The 21,301-nt window shown below is 46.1% G+C and overlaps 1 protein-coding gene across 1 annotated transcript in view; it reads left to right on the top strand.

The window, feature by feature from the left end:
* The window catches only part of POLR1A (RNA polymerase I subunit A), an 84,220-nt gene that overhangs the window by 11,564 nt on the left and 51,355 nt on the right, over positions 1-21,301 (top strand). The window contains exons 4-12 of the mRNA XM_043470349.1: positions 173-280; positions 1,409-1,494; positions 1,894-1,997; positions 6,953-7,039; positions 7,668-7,773; positions 8,041-8,203; positions 10,007-10,177; positions 10,948-11,070; positions 13,744-13,974. Of these exons, the coding sequence (XP_043326284.1) occupies positions 173-280; positions 1,409-1,494; positions 1,894-1,997; positions 6,953-7,039; positions 7,668-7,773; positions 8,041-8,203; positions 10,007-10,177; positions 10,948-11,070; positions 13,744-13,974 (1,179 nt within the window). The remainder of the gene's footprint in view (positions 1-172; positions 281-1,408; positions 1,495-1,893; positions 1,998-6,952; positions 7,040-7,667; positions 7,774-8,040; positions 8,204-10,006; positions 10,178-10,947; positions 11,071-13,743; positions 13,975-21,301) is intronic.

Here is a 21,301-nt window from a genome sequence, read left to right as displayed (position 1 = left end):
TTTTAACCAGCAACATGACCAAACTGTTTTGAAAAGGCACCACAGCAGCCCTGAGGTTTCTCCTTTCTCTCCCCTCAGATAAAGCTTTCCCTGCCTTGGAGAGGCGGCCCCTGGTGCTGCTCGTCACGCACTTGCTTTACTTTGATCACATGGTTTTTCTCTTGTTTTTCAGTTTCTGGAAGAAAATGCTGATCCTACTGCCTGTGAAATTCAGGAAGAGCTAGAACAATATACAATCAAAATCCTGCAGAACAACCTCCTGGGATCCCAGGGTGCACAAGTGAGTTTTCCCATCTCTCTGTTCCCTGAGCACTTGGTTTTTAGCATAGTTATCACAATTCCCGCTGCACTGTCTTCAAGTTATCCCTTGGCTCAAATGATAAAGAATCCCCCTGCCATGCAGGAGACCCAGGTTTGATCCCTCAGTCGGAAAGATACCCTGGAGCAGGAAATGGCAACCACTCCAGTATTCTTGCCTGGAGAATCCCATGGACAGAGAAGCCTGGCGGGCTACAGTTCATAGGGTTGCAAAGAGTCAAACACTTTTTTTTTTTTTTGGCTTCCCAAAGCAGACCTGGGTCAGCTTTGAATCCCAGCTCTGCCTCTCGTGAAGTCTGTGACCTTGTAAGTTACATAACTGTCCCCAAGCCACTTGTTCCTCATCTTTGATGCCTGCCTGTAGAATTGAGGAGAAGGTTAGAAGAAATTAGGTGCTTTGGGTACAGTGTCCAGTGAGGTTCTGGTTTACGTCTCACTTGGAGAATGAGGCGCATGTCCTGTTCTTGTCTCTCTTTCCAATGCTAAGTGACCACTGCCTCCCCATTCCCCCATAGCATCTGTGTAAGTGTTAATTTGTTCAGCGAATGAATGGTGTAGGTAATCAACCTGCAAGGCTAATCTTGAGATCTGGTTCACCTAATGCCCAAGTTTCACACCAGAGATTATGACTTAATTGGTCTGGGTTGGGGCCCACAGAGGGTGGGTACAAAAGCCCCCAGAGTGGGTCTCGTTTGCAGAACTAGCTCCGAGCCACTAGTGTTGCTTAACTGTGGATGTGCCTTCCCTCAGAGCCCTGAGGTCCATCCAGGGGAGATAGCAGCTGCTGTCTCAGGTTTAATTTAAAATTAAAGTAGCATTTATTGATCCTTGCTGTCTTCCAAGCCTACCACTGCCTTCATGATCTCTTCATCTTAGTAACAGCTTGGTAGGTTTCCCCTATTATGAATGAGGAAACTTGAAAGAAGTCAATTAGTGATTGACAGTGTTTGGTTATGTTAGAGTTTTGTGGAGAATTTTAAGAAATGGGGTGGCTTCCTCTGATTTTTCAATAAAAGGTGAAAACTACAAAATGTATTCCTACTAGATTCTCTTCAGGATCGCACTCAGGTTTTTTGACTTTTTTTAACAGGTGAAAAATGTCTGTGAGAGCAGGAGCAAACTCATCTCTGTCTTCTGGAAGGTACATATGACCGCTAAGAGATGTCCCCACTGCAAGTGAGTCCTAGGCACTTCCCCTCTGACTTTTTAAAATTTTATTTTATGGATGTATAGTTGATTTACTATTTTGTGTTAATTTCTGCTATATAGCAAAGTTATTTGGTTGTATACATATATATGTATTCTTTTTCATATTTTTTCATTATGGTTATTGTAGGATATTGAATATCATTCTCTGTGCCGTTTATCCATTTTATATATAATAGTTTGCATCTGCTAATCCAAAATTCCCAATTCTTCCCTCACCTACCTGCCCTCTCCCTTGGCAACCACAGGTCTCTTCTTTAAATCTGTGAGTCTGTTTTTGTTTCTTAGGTATGTTCATTTGTATCATATCTTAGATTTTACATTGTTGGGGTTTTTTTTTTCTCTCCTCACAACTGTCCTCATGTCTAGAACTGGGCGGTCAGTGGTCCGAAAGGAGCACAATAGCAAACTGACCATCACATATCCAGCCATGGTGCACAGGAGAGCTGACCAGAAGGACACCGAACCCCAGGGTAAGCAGGCCCTGGGCGGCCCTTGGTGTGTTTTTCACATGTGACCATCAGACGTGTCCCAAGACTTGGGGATCCCTTGTCCTCTGTACCACATGCTTCTTGGCTGCGTGTTTGTGGTGGGCCAGCAGAGATGGTGGGTGTCCAGGGTCTTAGGAGCAATGGGCATCCTGGTGCATGCTCAGTCCTGGCCGCTAGTGTAGAACCGCTAGGCTACAGTGCGAGGCAGTGCCCCACAGCCTGAAGGAGGCACCTCTTGCCACAGGTGGTCAGTGTTCTGAAAGATTTTTGAGGAAGAAGTTAAGAAATTTACTTGGTAAATAGTTCAAACCATTTGGTTGTCAAACAAGTGTGGATATATTTTGAACTAAAATGTAGGTGAGGGACGTTTTCCTTGGTGGTCCAGTGGTTAAGAATCTACCTTCCAAAAAAAAAAAAGAATCTACCTTCCAATGCAGAGGACGCTGATTCCATCCCTGGTCCAGGAGATAAGATCCCACATGCCTCGGGACAACTCAGCCTGCGTGCCACAACTATAAAGCCCGTGCACCACAACAAAGACCTAGCGCAGCCAAAATAAAAATATATATATATTTAAAAATAAAAAATGTAGGTGAATTAAAAAAAAAACTGTGAGCATCTAAAGAACATTAGCGCCTCCTGCAGGCTGCTCCTAGCTGTCCTCTCAGATCGCTGGAGTAGAGTGTCTCCCCCTCAGCTCTGCTCTCCCCTTAGGGGTACCTGGGAAGAAATTTGAGAGACTTAGTACTCCTGCTTTTTCATTTTTGTAGTTTTAAGTTTGTTTAACAATGCTTTCTGGTTTTTCTTCTGAAGTAGTACAGATTAAATAAGATTTTCCATTTGAAATATTGAGCCCAGTGCCTGCTATGTTGAATATGCTATGTAGATACTGGCCATTCATTTTTGATTATAATGAGTCAGTGTGCCAGGGAAGAAAAAACATCACCTGTTTTGGACACCTTGTGCCTACGTGCATGCCAAGTCGCCTCAGTTGTGCCTGACTCTTTTCAGCCCCATGGACTGTAGCTTACCAGGCCCAGGCTCCTCTGTCCATGGGATTCTCCAGGCAAGAATACTGGAGTTGGTTGCCATGCCCTCTTCCAGGGGATCTTCCCGACCCAGGGATCGAACCCAAGTCTCTTGCATCTGCACTGGCAGGTATATTCTTTACCAGTGATCCACCAGGGAAGCCCTTTCAACACATGAATCTTGAGGAAATATAAACATTTAGACCATAGTATAGCAAACTTATTTATTACTTTAAAATAAATCTTCTATTTTAGACTAATTTTTAGATGTATAGAAGAATTGCAGACATGTTGCAGAAATTCCTATGTGTTTTTTTCTCAGTTTGCCCTGATGAAACATCTCAGATCACCATGGTGCATTTATCAAAACTAAGAAATTAACATTGGTATACTACTGTTAACTGACCCGCAAACTTTGTTTGACCGTCACCAGTTTATCCAGTGTGTGCTTGGTTGGTCAGTCATGTCTGACTCTTTGTGACCCCATGGACTGTAACCTGCATTGGCAGGTGGATTCTTTACCTTCTGAGCCATTGGGAAGCCCGGTTTATCCAGTAATGTCCTCCTTCTGTTCCAGGATCCAGTCCAGGATACTACACTGCATTTAGAAAGTCTTTTTAATGCTTAACCATTAACAGACACAAGGATGGATTTTTCTACACTATACATAGCCCTTAAAACAATTTTTAAGGTTGGAAACTGCTACTCTAGACTTCAGGGCACTTTAGGGAATATTCATAGATTGAGAAGAAGGGTGGTCAGAATTCTAGAGGATAACTATTTGGGGCAAATATCTAACAGTTAGGCAGCCTTTAAGCGCCTTTGCCAAACCAATTCTTTGGAGTAATTGTCACTGCAACTACGAGAATATGATGGTGCCAACCAGAATCCTGTGCCTCAGAAACAAGTCAGCAGAGGTCTTGGATGGTTTTTGGATTGGATTGGTAGTATTTAGCAGGCATTTATTTGTTGGGTGCTCAGCCTTATGCCCAGGAACATCCTGTGGCTGAGCCCAGTGCCAAGCTGGGGACCTGACCTTGTGGCCTCCATTCTCAGGGAAGGCTGCGGGTGAGGCAGGTCAGTTACTGGGAGAGGTGATGCAGAGGCAGGTAGGCGTTTGGATAAATGATCTGGCCACACCCCTAGTATCTAATGGGGCCACGCAGTCAGGCCTGTGCTCGGTGGTCCCCACGTACTCCTGATCTAACTAGGAGTGCTGTTAGCTTGTGAAATTCACACACGACCAGTGTGCTATTCAAGTCCCATTATGCCTGCTAGCGTTTTCAAGTGTGACATCTTAACAGCCAAGGTGCTTCGCCCAGCATAATCCAATCTTCCCCACTGTTTGACTTCCCAACTTTTTTTTCCTTTCATACAGGAGCTCTTAGAGCTAAACTAAATACACGTTACAGCTGTTCTGAAGTCCTATGGAAGCAGATTTCATTTTTTTTTTTAAACAAGGTCAGCGGATAGTATTTTTTTCTTAATATTCATTTTTATTCATTTATTTGGCGGTACCAGGTCTTAGTTGTGGTATGCGAACTCTTGGCTGTGGCATGTGGGATCTAGTTCCCTGACTAGGGATGGAACCCGGGCCCCCTGCATTGGGAGCACAGAGTCTTAGCCACTGCACCACCAGGGAAGTTCCTGGGGCAAATAGCATTTTTGCAGGCTCAGAAAGTGCCTGGTTAGGAAGGGTGCAGTCCATGTGAGGAGGTGGCATTCTGCAAGTCTCTTCTGACTCAAACCCAGTGAATGAATGACCTCCATCTGCCTTAATAGGGGTTAAACTGTGCTGGGGCCACTTCCTGCAATAGCAGCTCTGAGTCAGGAGCTGAAGAGAGCTACCAGATGCCGCTCATCAAGCCAGCTTAGTGAGAAAGAAGTTTCCAGAAATGCCCACAAAATTGTCCTTTAGGTTAATGGGGTCTTTTCTCCAGACCCCACTGAACACCCATAGCTTCCTATGTCTGGTTTATCCCCAAAGGTCAGAGCGTCTCTCCATTGCATTCCCCACACTTCCTTCAACTGCATTAACTGGTTGAAATGTTTTGTTTGCTTTTATAAGAATCAAAATTTTAAATGTGTTAACTCTTGACCTAGCAGTCCCGCTTTTATGATCTTATCCTAAGAATTATGCGTGCCCACAGTATTAAGTAGTTTTGAATTGGAAACAGCTTAAATGCCTGTTAATAGAGACTAATTAAATAAATTATGGTACATCTTATTAATTGTTTTCTAAGTTACAGATTTCTATAAAAACTTTCCATGATATATCTTCTACAGTTGGTAAAGAAACCAAGTAGAGAATTAGAGGTAAATGAAGCTGGGTTTTACAAGTAAGAGTGGGGTTTTAAAATATAGATTATCTTATAGTATTTTGAACATGTGTATTTAAGCCAGTGAAAACTTAGTATCTGCTGCGTCCTAGATGCTGTTAATTGTTAGGAACACAGGCAAGACACAGTTTCTACCCTGATAAGTGCATTTAAAAAAAAAATATTGAGTGATTTTATGGGGAGAGGTAGGGTGCTGAGCCACAGGGCTTGTGAGATCTTAGTTCCCTGACCAGGGGTCAAAGCCAGGCCCTCGGCAGTGAGACCACTGAGTCCTAATCACTAGACTGGCAGGAAATTCCCAAGCAGTATATAATATGAATGAATGTGTTCCAAAAGAGGTTGATAGTTTTGACAGGAGGGGATACTCACCACTATACCAAGGCTGAAGTTGATAGTCTTGAACCTGGAGGTCACATTACTCACTTTCTTAATCATCTGAATGCTTGGGGCCACACTTCCTGAATGTGACTTACTCTGGGAGTGGCTGATAAAAGAGTATCTCAAAGTGATCTTGCTTAATCTGAGAAATCAAGAATCATCTACTTATCACCAGCATGATAGTTGTAAGAAGAAACTGAATATACATTTACCCGTAAAAATGTTCATCTTCATTTATCCATAATTCTCCTGCTGTGAACCTTTCTGGTAAAAGCCATGTGCATAAAGCTATTTATCACAGTGTGACTTATAATAGTAAAAAAAAATTGGGGTCAGCTCAGATGTCCAACTATTAGAGTGTGGTTAAGTCATTTACAAAACATCCTCTCAGGAATATCATGCTGCAATTAAAAATGATGGTGAGGGACTTTGATGGTGGTCCAGTGGTTAAGAATCCACCTTGTAGTGCAGGGGATGTGGGTTCAATCCCTGATTGGGCACGAAGATCCCATGTGCCACGAAGCAAGTAAGCCTGCACACTGCAACGGAAGATCCTGTGTGCCGCCACTAAGTGACCTGATACAGCCAGATAAATAAATAAAATAAAAACGATGGTGAGACAAAAGCTATAGGGCAACATGCAGAAATGCTCGTAAGATGACACTAAATGAGCAAAGTGGTACAAAGTAAATCCACACCTGAAATTATAATGATCTAAAACTGCATAAACCAAAGGACCAGAAAAGAATATTTAAAAGTGGTCATGGTGATAACATGATATAATTGTGGGTGATTTTTTTTTTCCCCTTTGGCTCTACCTTTTAGGTTTCATACAATAGTTGTTTGGTTTCATTACTTGAAAAATAAGGGGGGAAATATCCACCGCACAGAGTAGGTTGTCCTAGAGATTGACTTTTTTTAAAAAATATTTATTTATTTTAATTTGTTTCTTTGGCTGCCTCAGATCTAGTTGAAGCATGTGGGATCTCGTTCTCCTACCCAGGATCAAACCCAAGTCCCCTGCGTTGGGAGTGTGGAGCCTTAGCCACTGGACCACTATGGAAGTCTCTAGAAATTGATTTTTTGGTCAGATTGCAGGCTTCGAGGAGTGGGGAAAGGAATTGATAAATCCCATTACGGAAAGAGTGCCTCTAATTGACTTACTGTGCTCTATTACCCTCTTCCACTCCAGGAATTGAGGAAGCTCAGATGGGAAAACGAGGATACCTGACACCTTCCAGTGCTCAAGAACATCTCATAGCTCTTTGGAAAAATGAAGGTGCTGTACCAGGCTGAAGAAACAGCCCATTGACTTCCTGGACTCCTTTACCCTGCCTTTTTATTTTTTCAAAAATTGTGATTCTTGTAGATCTCTCCTAAAACTGAACCATAGATTTGGGGCAGGCTTCAGGGTACATTGTCATTGATGATTTATAGTGTGGAAAAAGTCTTTATTCCTTGAACCATGAACTTGATGATTACTGTAACTGAGCCTGATCATTAAATGATAGCTGTGGGTGGGTATCACTTAATACAGTTTGACATGTGTCTTGAAGGTGCAGTGTAACTCACCTTATTTTTTTTAATGTATTTTATTTGCTTATTTGTTTTTATTATTGTTTTTTAATATTACATTTTTATTTGTTTATTTTTTTCACTGCACCATGTGGCATGTGGGATTTTGGTTCCCTGACCAGGGATGGAACCTTCGCCCCTTGCAGTGGAAGCGCAGAGTCTTAACCACTGGACCGCCAGGCAGTTCCTTCATTAGTTTTTATGAAGACACATGGGATCTTACTCTCCCTATTGTCCTATATTCTGGGTTTTTTGTAAAAATTTTTGTGGTCATCCTTCCATGCTCTTAACATATAGGTTTAAATGATCTTTTTGATTTATTTCAAACACAGGGTTCTTTCTGAATTACCTTTTTTTGGGACTGGAAGATGTTGGCATGGAGTCCGGGTTCAACCCTAGTATGTTCTTTCTGGATTTCTTGGTGGTACCACCCTCAAGGTAATACCCTTTCATTGGCTTTATTTCACCTGAAAAAGGTTTATGGAATAATTGAATAATGACCTCTGGGAGAGAAAGAAAGGGTCAAAGGTGCTGAAAAATAGAGCAGCAGTTCCACTCCCATGTGGCAAGTGGTGGGACTGTTTTCCTCTTCCTCTTTCCTGAGGGCAGGAGGAATGTGGGTTTCTTTTGGAGCTTGGGGCGTGGGAGTAGGGATGGGTGAGAGGCTGAGGGAAGTGTTCACTGATTCCACATGTCCTCCTGCAGGTATCGCCCTGTCAACCGCCTTGGGGACCAGATGTTCACCAATGGGCAGACGGTGAACCTGCAGGCTGTCATGAAGGACGTGGTTCTGATCCGAAAGCTTCTGGCACTGATGGCCCAAGAACAGGAGTTGCCAAGTGAGGTGGCAGCACCCACCACGGAAGAGGTCAGGAGCTGATGTCATAGTTCTAGCTTCCTACACTGTGGGTACAGAATGCTATGGGTCCTGGGAGATGCTGATTGGCAATTCTGTGTGGTTGTGTGTGAGCCATGGGTTTGGGAGGACCAGGCAGTGTCTGGGGGAAAGTGTGGGTCTGAGCATGACCCCAGTGACCATGCCCAGTGACCTTGGTTGAGTTGCTTTGGTTTCTTATTCTCATCTCCACAATAAAATGAGTGATCTGTGGGGAGGTTTTATCTGTGGTTGTGGTCTGGGCTACCTGCTCTCAATGGCAGCTCTAGGAAGAAAAGTGTGTGGTCCTCAGGCTCTAAGCCTGTCCCTACTGGGCTCTGGTACCAGAGACCCATGCCACCTAGCTCTGATTTTGGCTCATAAAGATCTCTAGCATCAGGGTCAGGAAAGCAGTGTTGGCATTTGGAAGTTTCCCGAAATAAGAGTGTCAGATTTGCGGCTCAGTTTTCTCCCCAATAAATGGTGGAGCTGAATTCCATTTTCCTGTTTCAGCAAACATTTCCTGAATCCCTTTTAGTGTCCTAGGTCTACAGTGGGTATAAGGATGAGTCAGGCGCTCAGGAGGTTTGTTGAGATCGCTGACATCCTTCCCAGCTCTAAGATGCTTCCTAGATGCAAATAGGAAGGACTGTCTCAGCCTTGAGTAGACCAGACAGGCTCCCAGGCTCCCTTCCCCGGGTGGGACCGGCCCGTCACCAGGTGGCGCCACAGTCTGTCAGGGACACCTGTGCTTGGATTACTCAGCCTTTCTACTTGAGTTTCTTTGGTTTTGCTTAAGTTTTCTGATCTGCTGTGTAAATGTGCTTTTTTAAAAAATGCTCAGTATTAGAGATATCTGCCATCTGCAGGTTTTGGTCTAGTTTCAAAGAGGTGGCCATAGGATTGCCATGTCCAGTGACCAGAGCTGAGGATTTCACGTTGATGTTTCTTGAAAGTAGGGTAGCCTTGGTCCAAGAAAAAAGCTGAATCTCGGCAGAAATGAGCAGCATCCTCTCTGATTCCTGAGGTCGTTGCTGCCTGAAGTCACAGTGCCCCCTTTCCATCCACAAATTAATGATCAGTAGCAAGAGTTGTTTCTTCCCATACTTGCTCCACGGCGGCCCTCTCATGAATCATGAATGGCTGGGTGTGAATAGGCATGCGCCACTCCAGGCACTGAGGATACACCAGTGAGACTGGTCTCACCCATTTCACAAGTAGGTGTGTGGCCCTGAGTCAACTGATGCCTTCAGAAGTGAGTTAGTCTGACAGGGGTGCTGTCATCATACAGGGGGCCCTGGGAGGCTCCTTCAGCCAGAATAGAAACCACACCCGTCTTCTCAGAAGACAGAAGTCTTCTGAAACCACAGAAGTCTTCTGTTCCTCAGGACTGAGGACAAGCCCACTTTATCACCAGTGGGTTCCATGACATTCTCACTTACTGGATCCCCCTTCCATCAACGCTGACAGGTTTCTTCTCTCTTCTGACCCACTGGGTCGAGGGACCATCTGTCTCTCTCCTGTGTCATACATACCCAGCCCAAGGGGGGGCAGTCCAGGTGGCCAGTCAGTAGGTGGTGCTCTAGGGCAGCTTACCGCCTCATATGTTGTCGATACACACAGACAAGATCGATTTATGAGCACTTGGGCCACGAATCTATCAAGTTCAAAAGGCATAAAGGCCAACTTTAGAGTTTGTAATTTGTCAGAGCTTAAGTAAAAAAGAGAAGTGGAACCAGGCCTGGCCTTCTTGAGGGCTTTCCATCACGCCTGTTTTTCTTGGTTGTGTCTTGGCAGGAAAAAGACTCTTCGATGGCTATGGACCGATCCTTTTTGAGTCAGCTTCCAGGGCAGTCCCTCACAGACAAACTTTACAACATTTGGATTCGCCTTCAGAGCCACGTTAATATTGTGTTTGATAGTGAGATGGACAAATTAATGATGGAAAAGTACCCTGGCATTAGACAGGTGAGCAGTATGTTGGATCCCCATTGCTAGCCAAAGGGGTTAAATAATAAACATATTTGTCTTAAGGAAGAAAATAGTAACCATACTTGTTTTTTTTTCTAGCCTATGACTGTTTTATTTTAACCAATTGGCACTACCATAGTTTTGGTTTACTTATTTTATTATTTTTTTATGTAAAATATGAAAGATTTCTTTTCAACTGGATAAATTAATTGAAGGAGGGGTAAAAGAAGATATTAATAAAAGATGGTCCTAACTGAAGAAGTGACTGAAACTAAAATTGCAGACCGAAAAACCCAAACATAATAAAGATGTGCATAGTATTGGGTTGGCCAAAAAGTTTGTTTGGGTTTTTCCATACTTTTTCGCCAACCCATTACCATTATACAAGCTTGTGGATAATAGAAGTGTCATCTTTCACGCTCGTGCTCAGTCACTTAAGTTGTGCCCACAATTAAATATGGCATATATATTTTCTAGAGCTGCCCTAGTGGCTCAGCGGTAAAGAACCCACGTGCCAATGCAGGAGATGCGGGTTCAACCCTTGGGTTGGACAGATCTCCTGGAGAAGAAAATGACAACCCACTCCAGAATTCTTGGCTGGAGAATCCCATGGACAGAGGAGACTGGTGGGCTACAGTCCATTTGGTCACAAAAGAATTGGACACAATAACTAAAAAACAGCAACATATGTTTTCTAACAACTTAATTTTTTAAGTCTTGATTTTTTAATTTTTGTAATGATTTCTGTGGACTTTTCCCCCATAAAGATCCTGGAGAAGAAGGATGGTTTGTTCCGAAAGCACATGATGGGGAAGCGTGTAGACTATGCAGCCCGCTCGGTCATCTGCCCGGACATGTACATCAACACCAACGAAATTGGAATTCCCATGGTGTGTGCTGTTAGGTGGCAGATAGGAGTGGCGAGGGAGGGCTGGGGAGAAGGCATGGGATCATGGTGGCGTGGGTGAAGACAGCATCTGCTTCTCCCCACATTGAGTCCTTAGAAGGGGACTCTGAGGCCGCGGCATGGTGTTGCTCTCACTCCCCGCCAGGTCTCCAGACACCCTCCACCCACAAGGAAGACAGACCCCTGCTCCTGGGCTACCAGGGCGCAGCCCATAGGGTGCATATCCCACCCACCTCTCCTCCTCCTGCCCATCTCGGTCTAGTTGTTAAACCTTCCTAGTCAGATGGAATATATGACAGAGACAAAGGGGGAAGGGGGCTTTCTGTTCCGTGTACTTGCCTGGCATCAGGAGTCAGGGCCGCGGAGGAAGAGGGAGAGCCCCAGGGAGCAGGCATCACCCCTCCTCCCAGATCCTCAGGGGTAGGCGATTCGCCCCGTCCACCCATTAGTGTTTCCTCAGGGAGCCAGTTTTCTTTTCTCACTTCCCCACCACTTGAGGCTGCGGTACTCATTAGCAACAGCCCCTTCATCGACTTCCTCCTTAATGGGCCTTGAGGTCAGTAATAGAAGATGGTTTAATTCGCCCCGTGGAGAGGCTCGTTTCCTCGCACATGGCCCTGCTGCCACTCTCGGGGGAGGACTGGCAAGGAGCAGAGAGCAGAGCTCAGGTGTTCTGATGGCCTCCTGCTTGCTGCCGCCTTGTCCCCCAGCACACGTGGGCTTCCTAGGCAATGGCTCTCATGTGAGGGGACAAGAGTCAGAGAAGAACACCCATTCCTGTGCCCACTGCCTTCTGGGCACCAGGTCCTCTGCATCTGGAGGCTGGGTCAGGTGGCAGGGAAGAGCACTGGGAAGCCCAGTGGTGACTTTCCCGAGTCCGAGGCCCTGGGAGGAGAGGCCCGTGACCTGTTCATTGCTTTCTTTGGACAGAGGAGGACAGGGACCTCTGTTGGCTTTAGCCTCATGGTGCCTCCAGGGTCCCCAACTTCAGGAGAGACCTTTAGTGTTGCTCCTCTTTCCACCTTCAGCGGTCTTCTCTTTCTTGGATCTTGGTTCATTTGGTACTGGAGGGACTCTGAAGTTCCCCCTCTGCCCACATCCAGGCCTGCCTCAAGCCTAGGGCCATGGTGGCCTGTTGCTCACAGGATGGTTTTCAGGAGCAGAGTGTGTGAAACTGCCTGTTGGTCTCTTGTGCACACCCTTCCCATCAAGCACTCGCTGTGGACCGGTGTTACAGAAGCAGAGGAAGTGAAGGCTGGGGGATAAGCTAGAGACCCAATCGTGAACCAGACAGACTAGTGTGTCCCTGTGAAGCTTATATTCCAGTGGTGGAGACACACAAACAGATAACGCAAGTAAAGATATTCCTCTTCTTATGATGATGTGGTGGTAAGTTGAAAATGCTGTATGTCAAAAGTGCATTTAATGGACCTAACCTATTGAACAGCATAACGTAGTCTAACCCACCTTAAACCTGCCCAGAACGCTTATGTTAGCCTACCACTGGGCAAAATCATCCAATGCAAAGGTTATTTTGTGATAGTGTTGAATGTCTCATGGAAGTTATTGAACACTGTCCTGAAAATGAACAACAGGATGGATCTAAGTGTATGGGATATTTATGATCCTAGGGCTGACAGCCAGCAGCTGAGGCTCACTGCCCCTGCCCACCTTCATAAGAATATCGCACCGCGTTTCACAAGCCCAGAAAAAGACCAGAATTCAAAATGGGGAGTATGAATTCTATCAAATACATGTTGCTTTCACACTGTCATAAAGTCCGAAAAACCCTAAGCTGGGCACAGTCTGTACATAAGCACTCTGTCAGGTAGTGGTCACTGCGTTGGCAGAGGTGGAGAGGGCCACAGGGCAGGGAGCACTGGTCAGGGTGGCGGGGATTGGGGTGGGGGTGCCATTCACGCAGAGACCTGGCCAGTGTTCAGCGAGTGCCTTTCCATGGGACTCCTCAAGAGTCTCTAACGTAGTTATATGCCTTTTGAAGCATCAGAGGGTTTTAATATTCAATAGCTCAGAACTCGATTAACCAGGGCAGTCATTTTCCTTGGAGTGTGGTGCAGGCCTGGCGTGTCAAGTGGAGCACTGCCATTTTCTCATGTATCGGGGGACCGAATCGGGTTTATCTCAGGCCAAGTAAAGAGATTAAGATGCCATGTCTGGGCTCAGGGCATGGCCACCATCAATTAGTGATGACTGCTGGGGGGTGAGGGGAGGGGAATTGTTGGTGGGGGAGGGTGATACTTGAGAGCAAGTATTCGCCAATTCTCTCAAGCTCATGTTCCAGGCTATATTCCATCTTTTGGGACTACGAATTTATTGGCAGACTAGGAAATGATGAAATTTTAAAATAGGTTAAAAAAAATTCTACTGCATAAATTACTATCCTCAGATAACTTTTTTTGGGCAGATTACTCTGCTAGAAAAGGAGACCTGCTCTCTTCCTTGGAGGGAGCAAATCTGGAAAAATGATTGTGGAAGAGACAGGGAGATGTTGCTTTTTTGGTTGAGGGACCTTCTTGGCTCAGGGAGCACGTCCACATCTTAGGGGAAAAGTCACACAGCCTGTTGAGTCACACTGGGGGTCCTTCTGACCTTTTTCTGCCCACCCTGAATTTTCATATCCCCTCCTTGTTTCCAGGTGTTTGCCACAAAGCTGACCTACCCTCAACCAGTCACCCCCTGGAACGTTCAGGAACTGAGGCAGGCGGTCATCAACGGCCCCAATGTGCACCCTGGAGCCTCTATGGTCATCAATGAGGATGGCAGTCGCACAGCCCTGAGCGCCTCGGACCTTACGCAGCGGGAGGCCGTGGCCAAACAGCTCCTGACACCAGCTACGGGGGCCCCTAAGCCCCAGGGGACAAAAATTGTGAGTAACGGGCATATTTGGTCAGGGGCTTAGGCTGCTCCTTTTGGGCTACCCTGTCACTTCAGCCGTGGTGCCAGTGTAGGAGGGCTGTGAAAACTGTTCCTGCTCCCCCCACCCCAGACCTACCCCCCCTCACCCCACAAGGGGCTGACCCCACCTGTGGGTGTTCCCTAGGGCCTCAGCACCATGAATAAAACTTCATTTGATCATCCCATGCAGGCAGCACAATTCCAGTTACATACCAGGGGCTGGAGAAATGCCCTTTCATTGTAACTCCACAGTGATCTGCTGCCCTTAAACAGGGCTGCTCAAAAGTGGTCCTCGGCAGCAGCATTCCTAGAGCCAGTGAGAAATGCACGTTTGTCTCCCTTTTTTCCCCTTCCCCACCCCGAATTAGACTCTTTGGAAATGGAACCCAGGAATCTGTATGTTAACAAGGCCTCTGGAGGGTTCCTCTGCATGCTGAAGTTGGAAAGCTGCCCTAGGAAGGAACCATTCTGTGTCTGTGAAAACTGACTGGTTTCAGCTGATGCTTCACTTTCTGGAGATTGCTGGTTCTCACCTATAGCACTATGTTAAGGGATCCCCAGGCTTTCTCTGGGCTCCCACAGAAAAAGTACAAGGTCGATTAGCAATGTCTGCTGAGGGCATAAGATGGGTAGGTAATATCATTTGTGTTTGTGTCAGGTAACAGCCATTTCAGCTGGGAGGGGTATAGCAAACAACTCTCAACCAGGCAAGAGTCGCAGAAATTGTTGGAGTGAAACGGATTTGGGATTAATTTACGATGACTGCCCAAGTCAGGGAGTGATGGAATGCATCGTCCTCACCCATCCACGTGTTTGTTAGGCTTCCCCTTGCCCTCTGACATGTCCAGACCGACTAGGTTTTCTTTTTAGTGGGTTCGAGCTCTGCAGAGGACTGTTGAAGCTTGAAGGGGCTTTGGTTGGAGGACAGAGAGGGAGAGGAAGCCTTGTCTCGGTGAGCACTGGTCCCCACTGCTCTTCACTGAAGCCTGTCCTCTTGCTTCCTCCCCATCTCACCATTGTCCTGAGGTCCAGTGGTAACAGGCCTTGCATCTTCTGCTTTGGCAGCTGGGGGCAGACAGGTTCAGCCACCTGTTCGTTCTTTTCTTATGTGTTAAGTGATGTTTGTGTACAGATTCGCAGACTTATCCTGCCTTTTTTTTTTTTTTTTTTTAAATAATTTTATTTGGTTTTGAGTGTGTTGGTCTTTGTTGCTGCATGGCCTTTTCTCTAGTTGCAGCAAGTGTGGGCTGCTCTGTGGTACACAGGCTTCTTATCACGGTGGCTTCTCTTATTGCAGGCCACCGGCTCTAGAGCACAGGCTTAGTAGTTGTGGCCCTTGGACTTAGTTGCTCTGTGGCATGTGGAATCTTCTGGACAGGGGTTGAACCCGCCTCTCCTGCTTGGCAGGTGGATTCTTTACCACTGAGCCACCAGGGAAGCCCCTATTCTGCCATTCTTAAGAGCCCCATGTTTTGCTTGGAGCTATGTGAAAGATGCAAGAGAAATAAAGGTGTATTTTTCTTAACTTATGATGAAACAAGACAACCACAAGATAACTTTCAAACTATTAAGTCAAGCATGTGAGACGTAGGACACTTTGAGAGAAGAATTGAGAGAGGAGAGCAGAGTGGGGTCAGGTGGTGGCAGGGCCCACTGCAAGCTCTGTGTTGCGCTTTGCCAGGCACCATGGACAAGCTCTTGTTGCCCTAGGGTGGACAGCCGGTGGGGGCACCCCCAGGGAGTGAGTCCATACGTGTGTCACCACTGTCGAGTGGTGTGGCAGACAGAAGGGGACAGTGACGGAGGGTGCTGACTGAACCCACATGATGCTGGAGAAGAAAGGAGGTGGGGTGGGCATGCAGGGCGAGTTTGGAGTTGTCAGAAGATGATTGAGGACCAGCCTGGGGGCTGCAGGGGACCCCAGGGTGAAAGGAGGGTATGTTTCCGAGGGGGAGGATGGGTTTGGGAGTAGGCTGGGTGTCAGGGCTATAGAAGAGGGAAGATGAGAAGGAAGCCATGGTTTCCAGTGCAGGAGATGGAATGCTCTGGAAGGAGGTGTGTCTGGGCCCCTCTAAACTGAGGTGATGGTGGAGAACCTAAGGGCCTATCTCACGTAATAGGTAGAAGTGTCGGACCTCAGTTAGGGGTCATAGAGTTAAGAAATGAAATTATCAGGACTTCCCTGGTGGTCCAGTGGTTAAGACTGCACACTTTCACTGTAGAGGGCACAGGTTTGATCCCTGGTTGGGAAACTTAAGATCTGGCAAGTCACATGGTGTGGCCAAAAAAAGAGAAATGAAATTGTCAGAAAATTAAGCTCTTTGAGCACAAAGTAGGACAGGCAGAAAGTGGGGGACCTGTGGGAGCATGAAGCAGGTGGGGAGGGTGGCCAGCCGGGCTTGCTCTCGCCAGCATCCGTCCCCCACCTGTGGTCAAGACCAGCCCCAGAGTACCTTTGCATCTTCCCAAGGCACATAGGAGGTGTTTGTGGAATTAAATATGAAGTTTAAGGAGAGGGAGAAAGAAAGATGCATCAGATTTGCCCAGACAGAAGCCACCTGTGACCCAGGAGAGCCCTTTGAACAAAGTGGGAGAAGTTGGGCCCCAGAACCTTTGTCATCTCCAACTAGAGCAAAAGTAGTAGGATGGTGGGGTTACTGACATTATTGGGATGTGATGACGAGGCAGATACACAGGGACACTTCCTTCATGTGGCCTCTTTACATCTGTGGGGTCGGGAGTTGGCTTCAGAGAGGGCAGGTGTGCCTCACTGCACTCACTGGGCTGCTTACAAGAGGGGATGGAGATGAGTTCTGAGCTGCAGGGAAATAAGGGCAGTTGGTCTTATCTGTCTCCCGGCTGAAGTTCACATCAGCGTACTGTCTCTGCTTCCTCCCCTAGCCCCACCTGTCAGCATCCTGTCCAGACTTGCCCTTCAGTCCTTGAACTTGCCGTGCCTGCTGGGAACACTATCACTCCTCCAGGGGAGGAGCCTGCACACGTTTTCAGCCAAGGTGCGTGTGTGTGCTCAGTCGCCCATTTGTGTATGACTCTTTTCAACTCCCTGGACTGTAGCTGCCAGGCTTCTCACTCTGTTCATGAAATTTTGTAGGCAAGAATACTGGAGTGGGTTGCCATGCCCTCCTCCAGGGCATCTTCCCACATCTCTTGCATTGGCAGGCGGGTTCTTTACCGCTGAGCCACCTGGGAACCTGAGAGTAAACATCTTAGGCTTTGTCAGCCATGTGGTCTGTGTGGCAGCAACTCAGCCCCATTTTTGTAACATGAACCTGTGAAAGCCGCCAGGGCAGTACAAAGCCATTGGATTGGGCTGTGTTCCCAAAAAACTCTAGTTATAAAGACAGGTGGTGTGCAGTTTGTCACTTTGACACTTGGCGTGGGATCCCTCTCCCTGTGTGTCCCACCTCACCTCCCACCCTCATTGCCTTTTGGGGTCATTCCATGGGCCCCCACCTATTCCACTTCAAGTCCTAAACCCCTGAGAACAAGGGCAGGGTATTAGACCCTCCACTCTCCCCAGCACCCAGCGTGGAGGAAATACTCAGGAAACCCCTGTGGACTGGACGGGTCCACGTTGAGGTGCAGGAGGCTCCATGGAGCGAGCAAGGGGCCTTTTGAAACAGAAGTGCTCCTTATATCAGGACCTTGGGCTTCCCAGGTGGCGCTAGTGGTAAAGAACCCGCCTGCCGATGCAGGAAATGTAAGAGATGCAGGTTCGATTCCTGGATCAGAAAGATCCCCTGGAGGGAGGGCATGGCAACCCACTCCAGTATTCTTGTCTGGAGAATCCCACGAACAGAGGAGCCTGGTGGGCTACAGTCCATGGGGTCACAAAGAGTCAGACGCGACTGTAGTGACTGAGCATGCACACACATATCAGGACCTGGGGACTAAGAATGATTCTTTTTAGTTTCCAAAACCTCAGTGATGTTATATGTAATGTTTATACACGTAGTCAGGTATAAATGCATTCACAGCCTACTTGTAATTTGTAAAGTAGTTTTGCTGAATACATTCCATATAGATAAGGACTAGGCCAAAGGACTGGGTTACGTGACTGGGAGGGAGAGACCCAGGTCAGGAGAGACTGCAGGTTCAATGACAAGGGGGAGGAGTGAAGTCTCTGCCCCTTCCCCTGGCCCTCGTAAACGGAGGAGGAAGTGGCTGGCTTGGCCCAGCCTCATTTCCAGGCCCAGCAGTCAGCCCCAAGAGCAGCTCTTTGGCTCTGGGTCTGCTTCTGAGAACTCTGACCCGGGCACTGGAGCACGCTAATTTTCACTGTGGTATTTATTTAGAGACAAGAGAAAGGAAGGGCCTCTGGTTTGGGTTGGCAAGGGGAGCACTCTGTGCTCCAGGGCTTCTGTTTGGATTGGCCAGAGACTGCCAGATGGGCCTGCGAGCCTTCCCAGCTGTGGGGTTTGCTTATGCCGGAGGATGTCTCGAATTTGTGAGACTCTGTTCCGAGGCCCAGCCTGGGCTTTGGGGCCTGAGCCACAGGTCTGGGCAGTTCCTCCCTTGAGAAGCTAAAGAAATAGACCTTCAAAGTTAGCTCAGGCTCCATAACGTGCCCTGCGCAGACACTCATGGGAATCCTCGGAATCCAGGTCTCCTTGGAAACATGGATGTGGGGGCAGGAGAGGGATGGGTTTGGATTCCTTGAGGAGCAGAAAGACCGAGTTCCTGCTCGCTGCTTTTAGGACTGCCTTTTAGAATTTGAGGGGTTTGCTCTCTGCTTCCCTGAGTTGGAGGAAACTTTCAGCCCAGCTGAGCAGGAATGAGGGGAGGCCAGTGGGCGCATCTCTTGTTAACCTTTAGCCTCTCTATAACCAGCTCTCTGATCCAGCTTCATACTGTGGATGACGAGAAGAAAATAGACTCTGAGTAATTTGTTTCCTCCAACCTATTATCTGCTGAGTAATTTAGGGAAGACTTGGGATGGGAGGAGCACTCACTGAGTCTCCATAATTCCTCTGGGCTGTTGAGAGCAGCCATGCGGAATGATTGGGGTAGCAGTTGCCTCATTAATTTTTTGTTTTTTTGATGTTTTATATTTTTGGCCACGTTGAGTGGTTTGTGGGATCTTAGTTCCCCCACCAGGGACTGAACACAGGCCCTTGGCAGTGAGAGCACAGATTTTTAACCACTGGACCCCAGGGAATTCCCATGCATTTGTTTTTTAAAATAGCATCTCTGTGCATCATTTAGGAAGCCCAGTAATTAATTATGCTGAAGCTCCAATACTTTGGCCACCTGATACAAAGAGCCAACTTATTGGAAAAGACCCTGATTCTGGGAAAGATTGAGGTTAGGAGGAGAAAGGGATGACAGAGGATGAGATGATTGCATGGCATCACCGACTCAATGGACATGAGTTTGAGCAAACTCTGGGAGGTGGTGAAGGGCAGGGAAGGCTGGTATGCTGCAGTCCATGGGGTCTCAAAAGGGTTGCACACAACTCAGCAACTGAACAACAGCAAAGATGAAAGGCCTTATACTAAAATCAGCTTTGTGGGAGGAGGTGTCCTGTCAGGAGGACATGACCAATGGCATATTGATATTGGTAAAGAGCAAGAAAGTGTGAACAGTGGTTATCTTTGAAGAGTAAAATTACTTGTGGTTTTTCATTCTCTTCTGTATTTTCTATATTTCCCCCCGCACTGAGCATATCACTTGTGCAGTTTTTTGTGCTTTCTTTAGAAATAGTTGAAGATCTTTAAAAAATTTTTTTTTCTAAAAGTGACACACGCTCATTGTAACATGAATAGCACTAAGAAGTGTAAAGGTCCAGGTGGTGATCTTTCTCTTTTTCCATGTCCCCCTGCCTGGAGGATACCACAGAGCAGCTCAGTAAGGATCTAAATACCTCTGTCCTCGTGTGTATAAACACGTAGAGTTGCATTGGGTTTAAAATCGCCTCATCCTGTCACCTTAGATGGCCTTCTCTGGTGGCTCAGATGATAAAAAATCTGCTTGCCATTACCCTCAATGGAGAAAAATTGAAAGCTTTTCCCCTGAAATCAGGAAGAAACAAGGGTGCCTACTCTCATAGTTTTGGAAGTTTTGGCCACAGCAATCAGAGCAGAAAAAGAAGTAAAAGGAATCCAGATAGGAAAAGAAGAAGTGAAACTCTCACTGTTTGCAGATGACATGATCCTCTACATAGAAAACCCTAAAGACTCTACCAGAAAATTATTAGAGCTAATCAATGAATATAGTAAAGTTGCAGGATATAAAATTAACACACAGAAATCCCTTGCATTCCTATATACTAACAATGAAAAAACAGAAAGAGAAATTAAGGAAACAATACCATTCACCATTGCAACAAAAAGAATAAAATACTTAGGACTATATCTACCTAAAGAAACAAAAGACCTATACATAGAAAACTATAAAACACTGATGAAAGAAATCAAAGAGGACACAAACAGATGGAGAAACATACCGTGTTCATGGATTGGAAGAATCAATATTGTCAAAATGGCTATTCTACCCCAAAGCAATCTATAGATTCAATGCAATCCCTATCAAGCTACCAACGGTATTTTTCACAGAACTAGACCAAAGAATTTCACAATTTGTACGGAAATACAAAAAACCTCGAATAGCCAAAGTAATCTTGAGAAAGAAGAATGGAACTGGAGGAATCAACCTGCCTGACTTCAGACTCTGCTACAAAGCCACAGTCATCAAGACAGTATGGTACTGGCACAAAGACAGAAATATAGATCAATGGAACAGAATAGAAAGCCCAGAGATAAATCCACGGACCTATGGACACCTTATCTTGATAAAGGAGGCAAGGATATACAATGGAAAAAAGACAACCTCTTTAACAAGTGGTGCTGGGAAAACTGGTCAACCACTTGTAAAAGAATGAAACTAGAACACTTTCTAACACCATACTCAAAAATAAACTCAAAATGGATTAAAGATCTAAATGTAAGACCAGAAACTATAAAACTCCTAGAGGAGAACATAGGCAAAACACTCTCCGACATAAATCACAGCAGGATCCTCTATGACCCACCTCCCAGAATATTGGAAATAAAAGCAAAAATAAACAAATGGGACCTAATGAAACTTAAAAGCTTTTGCACAACAAAGGAAACTATAAGCAAGGTGAAAAGACAGCCCTCAGATTGGGAGAAAATAATAGCAAATGAAGAAACAGACAAAGGATTAATCTCAAAAATATACAAGCAACTCCTGCAGCTCAATTCCAGAAAAATAAATGACCCAATCAAAAAGTGGGCCAAAGAACTAAACAGACATTT

The sequence above is a fragment of the Cervus canadensis genome, chromosome 5 (genome assembly GCF_019320065.1).
Source record: "Cervus canadensis isolate Bull #8, Minnesota chromosome 5, ASM1932006v1, whole genome shotgun sequence".
NCBI classification, from domain to species: domain Eukaryota; kingdom Metazoa; phylum Chordata; class Mammalia; order Artiodactyla; family Cervidae; genus Cervus; species Cervus canadensis.
Note: the sequence above shows the minus strand (reverse complement) of the source record. Positions and strands in the feature narration are given on the sequence as shown.